General features: G+C 32.1%; 1 protein-coding gene across 6 annotated transcripts in view; it reads right to left on the reverse strand.

Annotated features, from left to right (window-relative positions):
* MIA3 (MIA SH3 domain ER export factor 3) overlaps positions 1-12404 on the reverse strand; it is a 59124-nt gene that overhangs the window by 9114 nt on the left and 37606 nt on the right. For all 6 annotated transcript variants that reach the window (XM_074262679.1, XM_074262678.1, XM_074262684.1 and 3 more), the window contains 10 exons: positions 8480-8568; positions 8127-8204; positions 7919-8029; positions 6974-7045; positions 5986-6090; positions 2316-2438; positions 2084-2213; positions 1018-1073; positions 833-923; positions 544-682 (listed from right to left, as the gene is read on the reverse strand). In XM_074262679.1, coding sequence (XP_074118780.1) covers positions 544-682; positions 833-923; positions 1018-1073; positions 2084-2213; positions 2316-2438; positions 5986-6090; positions 6974-7045; positions 7919-8029; positions 8127-8204; positions 8480-8568 — 994 coding nt within the window. The remainder of the gene's footprint in view (positions 1-543; positions 683-832; positions 924-1017; positions 1074-2083; positions 2214-2315; positions 2439-5985; positions 6091-6973; positions 7046-7918; positions 8030-8126; positions 8205-8479; positions 8569-12404) is intronic.

A 12404-nucleotide genomic window follows, 5' to 3' on the forward strand; every position in this document is an offset into this window, starting at 1 on the left:
TAATTGAGGAAACTGAGGCCCTCCGTAGGTTACCCAGACTCACACCCCCAGTAATGATACGTGAGGGAACTCTAAATTAAGCAGCCTCTCTGCTAATCCAGAGTCATCAAACAAATAAGTAGTCCATGATACTTCCAAATACAGTCCAAATCAGATTAAAATATAGCTCATATCTGATTTTATTATGTTGTTGTATTAATTTGAGAGGGGAAAAAAGGGCAGTAATAGAGTACTGAATCTAAAGTCAAAAAAACATATTCAAGTTCAAATTTGGCTTCAAAACACTTCCTAGCTATATGATTCTGAATAAGTCACTTCATCCTATCTACTTTGTTTCCCCTTCCCTGTAAAATGAGCTGGAAAAGGAAATAGAAACCATACCAATATGTTTTCCAGGATAACCCAAATGTGGTCACATAGAATTGGATACAACTGAACAACAATAATTAAAAAAGAAACAAACATTTGTGGTGATTTTCTAAGTCAATTATGTGACCCACACTCTCATTCCACAAAATATTTACTGATTACATAGAAACTTACTTCTGCAAAGCCATCTCTTTCTGCTGATAGAGTTCATTGAGAATCTCTACTTTTTGTTGCAGGGTCTTACATTCATTTTCTAACTGTGCTTTGGCTGACTGCAGGGAAGAAGAGTCATGTTCCAATTTCTTAATCTGTTCTGTAAAAAAAAAAAAAAAAAAAAAAAAAAATCCTCCCCATTTGTGTATGCAAATTGATGCCAGGGGTATATAAGTGAAACTATTCAATTTTCATATACAAACTCATTTATGTTTTTGAAAAAAAAAACATTTCCCAAAGAATAACCTACCTTCCAATTCATGACGAGCTTTTATTTCATCATTTAGTTTGGATTGTAAATGATTTCTATCTTCTTCAACTATTGTTAATGTAGTTTTAACCTATAAATTAGAAAAGAGAGAAGAATTATCAAACAGAAATATAAGTTGGGAAGTGTATAGGCAATTTAGTGTATTACAAGGAATCAGATCATACCCGTGACACATCCATCATCTGTTTAATCTGGCTCTTCATCTTCTCATTCCGGTTATCTTTAAAAAAAGATAAAAAAGAATTTACTATTTATCACTTTCTATTCCTTTACCTTCAAAAATTCTTAAGATCCAAGGCAAATATTTTAATAAAAATGAAACACACTAAAGAAAATCTAAATTCACAAGTTGAACACAGGTTAATTCATTCTTAGAGGAAACTAATTCTCTAAACAAAAACTGTATTTGCCCAACACAAACTTTAGCAATGTTGCTCTTGGATTGAAGAGAGCTTTACATGGTATAAAAGTCTCTCTTTTTTCAATTGAGAAACACCTTTCTGTGGTATTGTGCCTGTGCTGGGTGCAATTTTTGATATCTTGCTTCTTCTACCTTCTTATAAAAACTTGTTCAGTTGTGAATAAAAAACAAAAACTCAAAACTCAACACATTTTAATTGTGAGACAAAGCAAAAATCCCACTTGAAAAATAATTTTTTCTTTCTACTTCCCCAAGCACCCCAAAAAACCAAAAAATGGCTTGTTCAGACTACATGCTGCAACTGGTGGCATTTGCTCCTGGTTTCTGAAACCAAAGAACTGAAAAAGAGATCTACACAAATTCACCAATCTCCTATGGGCAGAAATCAATTCTTTTTTGGCTTTAGACATCAATTCTACAGCATATCTTCTACTTCATACATCTTGAAGTTGTTTTAATACTAAGAATAAATCTAAAGCTTAAACCTAGTCTTCTCTTTACTTTCAGATTAAATGAAATGGTGATAATTATTTTCTCCATTCTTCCCACCCTTAACTAGCAGAAGTGAGAAAAAGGTAAGTTCTTATATTGGAACTAGAGTTTAATCAATGAGTAGACCTAAACTATAGATCCAAGGAACTATTTTCATTTTCAGTGGCATAAAAAGTAAAGCTAAAATTTTTCCCTAGTGTACTTTCCAAACAGTTTCTAGCAAACATATTTAAGGACACACTTCTAGTGAAAGGTCTCAATGTTTTACCTTACTAACAGAGCACTCAAATGAATAGGCAAAAAAGTCAATGAGCTACCTGAGGTGATTTTATCTGACAGTTCTCCATTGGCTAAGTCATCCCATCCAGTTCCTTCTTCATTATTTTTTATTTCAGATTCAGAATCAAGATCAAGTTGTTTCAGCTGCATAATGCAATTAGTCAAAACCTAATGGAGAAACCAAAAGGCATCAGAAAAAAGTTCCAAATATTATTCCAATGTATAAGCAGAAGCAAAGTCAAAAAGACACGTTTCTTAGCAAAAACTTACTTCAATTTCATTCTCTTTGTAAGCAAGAGCTTCTTCTGTATCTTTCTGAGTCTTCTGATATAATTTGATTTGCTCACTAAGTTCAGTGTGTCGCTCACTCCAACCTTCTGCTTCCTGTAGCAGCTAGGGGGAAAAAAAGACTACATTAAAACAAATCATAATTTGTGTACTACTAATATTGAAGAACCAAATGAAGCTCTTTTTTTTAAGGACCATGATTTCCTGCTTATTGACATCCAACAATACAATTCAAAATTAAATACACAGAGTTTGCAGTACTAATATCTTTTTGAGATCCAAAGGAGAATTTCATTTCTTCTATAAGCCTACTGCCAAGTGAAATAAAACAGGACCACCAAATCAAACAAAACCACAAAATTAATCAACACAAAACTATAAATCTCGCAGATATTTTGAGTCATCAGGAAAGAAAAAAAAATAAAATGAAATACAGATCTATAGTATGAATGTCTTAAAATTTGGACAAATTTGGGGTTTCCAGTCTTTACATACCAGATTTCCTTGAATGGGAATGATAATCATTTCCAAGGATTAACAAAGCTAAAAGGAGCACATTATTTTATGGCAACAAGTATAGCAGAAATACTTTTTACTTTGAGTTTGCTTTTATGATTCTCATAAATACTTCAAAAATCCATAATTTTATTTTATTCCCTTTACTGACACAGACTACAATGACTCATTTTTCAGGCAATCATATTTAAGCATGTATGGATTCAGGCACACTAGTCCTTGGATGAAATATAGCATCCATCACTATCATCCAGGCCCAAAGTTGTTCTAACTTGGTATACTATGTTAACACAGCCTTTAAGAACCCAGTTACCCAAGGCAATCCCAATAGACTTACAATAGAAAATACCATCTGCATCCTGAAAAAGAACTATGGAAACTGAACGTAAATCTACACGTGCTATATGTTTATCTCTCTTTTTTTTTTCCTGCTCTCCCATGGTTTTTTCCCTTTTGTTCTGATTTTTCTCTTACAACATGAGTCATAAAGCAATGTGTATTAAAAAATTAAAGAAATTTTTAAAAAAATAAAAAAGAATCCAGAGTTTAAAGGCCACATCACAATGAGACAATGGAGAAAAATTTTAAAAATTTAAAAATAAAAACATACAAGGAAATCTGGACAGTGATTCTAAAGAATGACTCTACTCAAAAAAAAAAAAATTTACATAACATCAAAGGTTTGAAAATGCTTTTTCTTAGGTATGACCAACTTATAGATGACAATACTAAAGATCACAAGAGTTAAACAAAGCTTGTCCAGGGTTACACAGCAGAGAATTTAACTGGGATCTCAACTCAAATGTAAATGCCCTTTTTCAATATAAAATATTACCCCCCCATTCCTTCTTCCTCCACCCCCCCCCCATCACCACCAGCAGCATAATTAAATAGAAAGGATGGCTGACAAAGTGAACCTTTCTTAAGGTTAAAAACAAACATTCTCAAGGTAAAAATGTGAAGTCCACTTTAGAGGCATGAGGGAAAGGGAGAACAAAATGTTTCCTGGTCTATTACCCTAAGACTTATTACTGTGGAGAAATAAAGATGAGTAAGTACTTCCCTCCAGAAAATTTCCTGTATAAATCTGAATGGAATCAACTCAAAGCATGGAACTTAAGAGATTTAACTAGAAGTTTTAGCTATTTCCTTTGGTGCCCACCAAGGAATAACTGACAAATCAGTTAATCAAATTTAATGTAAACTTCAGCATACATTTTGGTCCCAAATGACAACAGTTCTTAAAACTGGTAATTCACACAATGGACCCTTAACACAGATGATGGTGCACACTTTACCCTGTCTCTCAGCAATAACTTATGATAAATCTAGCCCTCCAGATAAAATATTCACCATCAAGTCCATGTAGCAATAACTTTCCAAGGAGGATCACTAAATATATTATGTATCTTTGACACAACACAAAATGAATACACACTACTGACATAATTTCTTCAGTCTCTTCAAAGATTAACAGAATGAGAGATGTGGAATAATGTGATTATTTCCTTTTTAAACAGAATGGGTCAATAAGATGATGAGAATTGTGAACAGTTTACCCAGATTTTATCAAACTTTTGATAAAGTTATTTCACATTCCAGAGGACAGGACAGAGGAATATAAAGTAGTTAAGACAAATAAATGGATTCAGAACTGACTGAAAGCTTCAATCGAAGAGCAAGATTTAAAGATTCTGTTGTTCTGTCCATTTTAGAAGCAGACCAATGACATCAGAGGTGATGTTTTGATTTGTTCATAAACTAGATTTAAGTAAGGCAGAGTTATACAAAGTTGTAAGCACCCTCATTCTCTTTTTCCAGAGTCACTGAAATAAAGAGACAAAGAAGACTGCTGATGGGCTCAAGATGCAATAGACAACCTTGATGCTTTCGATGTTGAATGAAGCTCTAACTACTCCATAATACCTGCTTTAGCCACCTCCACATCTATTGGAATAAACTCTTCTCAGCACATTTCATCAGGGGAAGTCTTAACATGCTCGGAGACATCCCCCTAACCTGCTGAAAGCCCTGAGGACTGTTGGTTACCCTCAACCTGGTTTAGCCCATTTGCCGAGATGTATTTACCAAAGTGAGGCTGGTGGGCAATCTCCAGTTTTTCCTAGATAGGTGAGAGGCAAGAGTCAGGTGGAAACCAAAGGTGGATGGGCAGTCCTGGGACGCACTCAAGGTGCTCCTTCAACACCTCGCTATTACCACAGCAGATTTCTATTGGGGTGTGCCAAGAATCTGTTCTTGGCTGTGGGATATTCAATGTTCTGATAAATGCCTTGAATTAAAGGAATTCATGGAATGTTCATCAAATGAAGCTAAAAGAGTAGTTAGGATCCACAAAGATCTTGATAGGCAAGAGCATTATACTGAATTTAAGATAAAATTTAAGAAGGATAAATGTAAAGTCTTATACCTAGGTTAAAAAAAATTTCACTTCACAATTACATGACAGGGGAGGCATTACAATTCTGAAAAAGATTCTGGTGGCCTGTAAGTTCAATGAATCAGCAGTATAATGTCTACCAAAAAACTAATGAGATTTCAAACACTAATGCTACATGAAGAGAAGGTACTTCCAGAAATAATGAGATGGTGATCCCATTGTACTCTGACGTCTTCAGACCTCCTCTGATGAATTTTGCTCAGTTCTGGGTGACAAAGTGTAAGACAGACATTAATGAAATGGAAAGGGTCCAGAGGATAGTAACCAGGTCTTGAGTACCCATCATATAATATACTGAGTAAAGGAACTAGTCATATTTAGTATAGAGAAGTCCTTTGGAGTTAAAACAAAGTTAAAATTTTTTACTAATTTACTCTAATTCTGAATCAAGAGACAAAAATCACCCTTTAATGAAATCTGGATGCACTGGCTTTGCATAAATAAATGTTAGATAACAAAAATTTAAGCTCTACCTGATTAATAACATAAGCTCCCGCTTTTCCTTACTATATACTTCATAGGGTTGTTGTGGGGAAATCACTCAGTAAACTAAAAATGATATAAATGTGAATTATCTATGGATTAATACACAAAAAATACAAGATCAAATTCAGAGAAGTTAGATAAGAAAAACGCAAATCTAATTAGTTATGGCACTTGAAGAAAAACTCACTATACCTGCTCCTTTCTCTTCTTGAGTCGAGCATTTTCTTCTTGTACATTATGTAGTTCAGATTTCACTTTCTCTTCACTGAGCTTAGCTTCATTAAGAGCTATCTGCACCTAAGCAAAAGATTATCATTAAAATTGTAATCTATCTCTACTACTTTTGAGCTTTTAAATACAAAAACATGCAGATTAGTATATTCATGAACTATTTTAAGAGATATCTGAGGAGATTAAGGCAACAAGTGAATTGAGTGAATTGCACTGACTACCTTATGGAGTTAGTTCAGTTCCCTTTCTATTCAATTATAGGTCTAGTTCAATTTCTGTCTTATAAGAAAACTTCATTAAATTAAGGGAATTGTGAGAAAACCTGATTGCATTGTTTGAACTTAACTTTGTATGGCTGGGAAGCTGGACAATTTCTACCTATTGTCAGTTATGCTGACCAAAAATCCAATCAGATTTGAAAACTGATGCAAAAAATATTCTCACAATTAAACATCTCAAACTTACATGTCTTATCTGAAAACTGGACCCTTACAAAGATTAATCAGTTATTGTTTCCATGTTTGTTTAATTGAATACAGACACTTGGAGGAAGTAGAATACATTTCTGATTTCATCTGTTCATTCTCTCCTTCCCAATTTGGAAAGTCCTTAATCTTTCCTCCAATTAGAAACTACATTACCAAATTTTGTATCCTGGTTAATTTTTTTTTTTTAATTAATTGGTCTTTCTGGTTATCTTTAATTTTAAATAAATTAATATTAAGTAATGTTAATATAAAATTGATCTTAATTTTAATGAAAAAATCAATCTCTTTCTCTCTACATTTGAGATCCAAGTGTCAAAACTCAGGAAGGCTAGTGCTTTTCAATTGCTTGATAAATCAATATACTTGAAAACTCAAACCTTTGTTTCCTCAATCAATTTATCTTTCATCCACCATACCTGGCACTGTAGATTATATAGTGCCAGGAATAGTTTGATATTTACCTCTGAAAGTTCAACAGAATGCATTGTAATAACTTCTTGTAGCTTTTCTATTGACTTCTGAGTCTCCAAGATCTGTATAAAAAAGAAAACAGAAATGTATATTAACAATTAAAAGGTTAAATGTGAGCCACTTCAGTAGACCCATAAAGTAAGTATACATTAGAAGCAATATTTAAACTTTTTTCTTTTATACTTCTGGTAAAGGCCATCAACAAACTTAAGATCTAGAACATTTGTACCTTCTTTTAGGGGTTCCTCACTTGTTGTCCCTCCTCTAAGCGAGGAACCCCTAGAAGAAGATACAAATGTCCTATAGAATCCATAGGGTCATACATAATTATGTGTAATGAAATGAACAATGAGATTAAAGAAAATGGAAGGAAAAATTTTTTTTAAAAGTTGATTCAAAACTTGATGTTTCTCCCAGACTCTACAGGGTGATACTGAACAACTGTTAGACAGTTTCTTAATATAAGTGAAAATTTCACAAGAAACATTGCGATTGCAGAGTTTGTCATTTTTACCTTTCTCTGAGAAAATGATAAAAATTATTACCAAAAAAATATCATGTAGTAAGTACATGTAGTATGTACTCAAAAATCTAAGGTAGTAGGTTCTTAAGCTTTCTGGTATCAGGACTCCTTTATTACTCTTAAAAATTATTGAGGGTCCACCCCTCCCCCAAAAAGAGCTTTTTTTTTTTTTTTTTTACATGGGTTATATCAAAATTTGCTATGTTAGAAACCAAAATATCTTTAGCACTATGATAATACCTCACAAACCCCACTGAAAGGGTATCAGGGACCAACAGGAGTCTTTAGACTATTCTTTGAAAACTAATGCTTTTAATAAAATGTTCAAAAGTAAATAGACTATTCTGTATTTCAAGCAAAAATCTCAACTAAGACAAAAAAGTCCAAATCCAAATTAGAGGAAGCTTTTTACCATGTCCTGTTTTTTTACATTCTGTTCCTTTTCAGTTTCCAACAATGAACGAAGATTTTTCACTTTGTCATCCAGTTTTTGGTTTGTTTCTTCAAGTCCTCTGATTTTATCCTAAAAATTATGAGATCAGTGAATTAATGAGACAAATCATTGAAGTGCCTGCTACATATAATGGTTATTTTAAAAATCACTGCATTTACATTTGTACCTTAAGGTCAGCTGCTTCATCAGAAAGACTGACGTTTTGTTTCTTGGTTTCCTTTACTGATTCCTTTGCATTTTTGATCTATAGACAGACAACGTAATCAGAAGCAAAAAGCAAACTGAAAAAACATATGACAGGATTGTCTCAAATGTCTTGTTTGTTCGGTTAATGTAATTAAAATTCACTAAGACTTTTGGGATGTTCTAAGTGACTTTACATAATATAACTTCAAAAGGCATTATATTTGTATTTTCTTCATATTTAGATCATTTATAGAAAATAATGGATTAAGATAATAGGAAAGTGCTAAATTAACAGAAATGAAAGAAAATAAAACCAAAAAGACCACACTATACCTTCTGATCATATTCTGACATCTTTTCTAAAATTTCTGTTTTTTCTTGTAAGAGAGTTTTAATCTTCTCGGCAAGTTGTTTTTCAGTCACTAGGGGGGAAAAAAAGGCCATACAAAATTTTATAATCATCCCACTGTTAGTAGAAAACCCATGTTAACTGGTTATTGTTATATCAGTTCTAAGATCAGTTAGCATATTGCCACTCTGCATTTTTCTTCTGAATTTTTTTTTATTAGGTTTGATAGGAAGATAAATTTAGAACAATAAAGGAACTTTACATGGTGTCACCTAGTCCAACCTCCTTATTTTACAGATGAGGAAACTGAGGGCTAAAGAGTCATGTAAGTAACTCTAAAGTCACAGAACTGGTATCAGAGTTGAAATTTGGACCTAGGTGTGAGATCAGTCCTCTGATCTCAAAACCAAGATTCTTTCCACTGTACCAGCTCTCATGTCAACAGCAGAAATAAACAATTAACAATTTCAAGATTATTTATATGTCTTTTTTTTAAAAAATCAATTAAGTAGTTTATGAAACAAAACTACATTTTACATTTCATACCAGGAACTCAAATCCAAACTTTTTCAAGCTCTAAACACCAATGATCAAGGTCTTAAACTAAAAATGTTTAGTTTTGATAATAGTAGCTCAAACAATTAATCTGCTAATAAGTCCTGCACGTACTATATGCAATAACATTATGGAAGAAGAACAAAAGACTGGTAGAATGAATTCACAACACAAATTGAAAAAAAGCAGTTTTATCATTCTAGATCAAATAATTTAAAGAACAGGAAACAATTCAAACATATTTCCTAAACCACATCCCAGTGTAAAATAATTTGCCTTGTCTAATATATTATTTTAAAAAAACATAGTTCTATCAAAACTCTTCAAAATGTATCCACTACTCTCACTTCAATTATCACTTATATAAATCTTACATACTGTTTTCTAACCTGAGTTCTAACACAGCATTCCTATCTACTAAATATTTCCCATTTCAAACTTATCAAGCATCTAAAACCCATAATGAAAAATGGTACTTCTCTCAACTTAGTCTTTTCTACTAGGCAAGGTGCACCATAATTGTCCTCACCACCAACAAAAACTTGGGAGTTTTTATCCTTTATTTCTCTTTCTTGAGTTCTACTTTTTAATAATTCAACAATTTCTATTTATTTTTCCTTCCTAATGATTCCTCTTTAATGCAAAGCACCCGACACCTACCTTATTGCAATAGGCTTAACTATTTTGAATTTCTCACCACTCCAAACCACATTCTGCCTACTGCTACTTAGAACAGGGGTAATCTACCTGGGGTCTACCAGCCCCAAAAAGATCTATGGATAGATTTCAGAAAATAGGAAATGAAATACAACTTTATTTTCACTAACTCTTTAGTTTCCTTTGTAGTTCTGTTTTCTTTTTTTATAATAGCTTTTTATTTTCAAAATACATGCAAAGATAGTTTTCAACATTCAGCCTTGAAAAACCTTGAGTTCCAAATTTTTTTCCTCCCTACCCTAGATAGCACATAAACCAATATAGAGGTTAAACACATAATTCTTCTAAATTAAACATTTCCACATTTAACATGCTGCACAAGAAAAATCAGACAAAAAAAGAAAAAAACAAGCAAACAAACGAAAAAAGGTGATTCTATGTTTTAATCCACATAAGTTTTATCTTATGCAATTAAAAACATGCTTCTGAGAAGGGAACCTTCAGGATTTAACAGACTGCCAAAGAATTCTATGACACATAAAAGTTTAAGAACCTCTGTACTTAAAGTAATTCTTCTGTAACGTTACTGTAATCATGTTATACCTGGTGTAATTGCTCACTACTATCTACAAGATCAAGGCCAAGTTCTTTTTCCTCATAGGTAAGATTTTCCATAATCTGACCTTACTTTAGCTATTACTCAATTTTCTACTAGTCTTGAATATAAGCTCTCTTCTCCAGTAAGACTAGTTTCCTAAATGTCTCTTCCCTACCCCTACCCCCAATACTATTTCTACCTCTGCATTTTTGGTGGAATACATTCCTCTATACTCTATGCCTAATTATATCTCTACATATCTTTTCAAAACACAGATTCAATTCCTGCTCAGCTAATTTCCCATGTAAACCTGGACAAATCATTTAAATTCTCTAAACTTATTTCTTCAACCATAAATCCCAATTCTGCTACTTGCTACCTTGCAAAAGCTGTGAACAAATCTTTTCCCCTTCCTATTATCTCAACTTTCATTACCTGTAAACTGAGGGTATAGAATTAAGATTATTTTCAAGGTCCCTTTCACTTCTAAATACTACAAATCTATGTGAAGACATGAGATGATGTCAATCAATAGCCATTTATTAGGAACCTCACTATTTACTAGACACTATATCCCAGGGTCTCTTTTACTCCACAAAGTTCTAGGTAGACTACTTCTTTTAAAACTTTCTAGTACTAATGATCTGGATCAATGATGGCAAAATCAAATAGAAATGGGGGCTCAAACTCTACGTGAGGATCCCTGCAGGCCACATACTGACTTAGAAAACCTTATTTATATATTTCGTGTTTTTATTAATAAATCCACACATTTAAAATTATAAAACTATTACATTTTATTCTGGTGTGGACTACACTCAGGATTGTGTATATATGACACTTCTGGTTTAGATCATGCATTAAATTTTATTTTGTCATATGTAGTTCTTTAATGCCAATATTATACCAATGTTGTCATATGGCTATAAGTCATGGAATGTTATTAGTCTCTGTGGGATTAAAAAAAAGAGTATTAATTAAATTTTTTTTTAAATGTGAATTTAAATACATGAAAACATGTCATAGGATTAATATAAACTAATTAGGACTTAGCTGTAAAAATATACACTATTAAGTAGAATTACCCAAATCACTAAGCTTGATTATTTTTTAGCCAAAAGTTGAAGTGACAGATTACTCAATTTATGAGGTCTTAATTTATTTCTGATTCACTGTTTTTAGTTTTTAATGTTAATAGTAAACTAAACTCTTTCCCTATGACTTTTGTTCTTTAAGTACTAGTTTTGATATCTAGAACAATGCATAACAAATCTAATCTTTTTAATCATATAACAATTTAACAATGCGAAGGCTACTATCACATCACCAAGTCTTTTTTTCTCCAGGCAAAATTCTTTTAATTGATCTTCAAAATTTTTAATTCCTAGACTATTCTAGTCATGTGTTAATCTAGAAAATATCCCTTTCAAAGATGTGACACTGGCCACAGCTATACCCATGTGGTCAAACCATGTAAGATAACAGTGGAAATAATGCTTCCATTCTTCTGTATACTGTATTTTATTAATGCAGCCTTAAGATACTAGCTTGGCTGTCATAGCACACAGCAAATTCAATATTCAATTTTTTTTTTTAGTGGATTTTTTACAAATCCATTAAGATCCATGGAAATTTTATTAACTTCTTTTTAGCTACAACTCCCTCATATTATAACTGCAGAATTGAATTTTTTTTTTAGCCCAAGTGTAGTAGTTTATACTACTACATTTATTTCTAATAAGAATTTATTCTTAATAAAAAATATAATCATTAACTTCATTCAACTGATTAGATAAGCATTCAAAATAAGCCAGTATTTGATAAAACTTGAAAACATAAACTACTTGGAAAGAACTCCATATCTGACAAGAACTAGTAGGAAAACTGAAAAGTTCTGTCAAAAAATTGACTTAAATTTATTATATAAGTTCTGAACTTAAATTATTATTTAAGTTATATATATATAGAATTATAAAACTTATAGATAATATATAAATTATTATATAAGTTCTGAACAGATATACTCAAAATGTAAAAGGCTACACCACACTTTAAAAAAAAAATCTGAGAAAAAAAGATGTATATACATCTTTTATGAC

Source organism: Sminthopsis crassicaudata, chromosome 4, assembly GCF_048593235.1.
Source record: "Sminthopsis crassicaudata isolate SCR6 chromosome 4, ASM4859323v1, whole genome shotgun sequence".
NCBI lineage: Eukaryota > Metazoa > Chordata > Mammalia > Dasyuromorphia > Dasyuridae > Sminthopsis > Sminthopsis crassicaudata.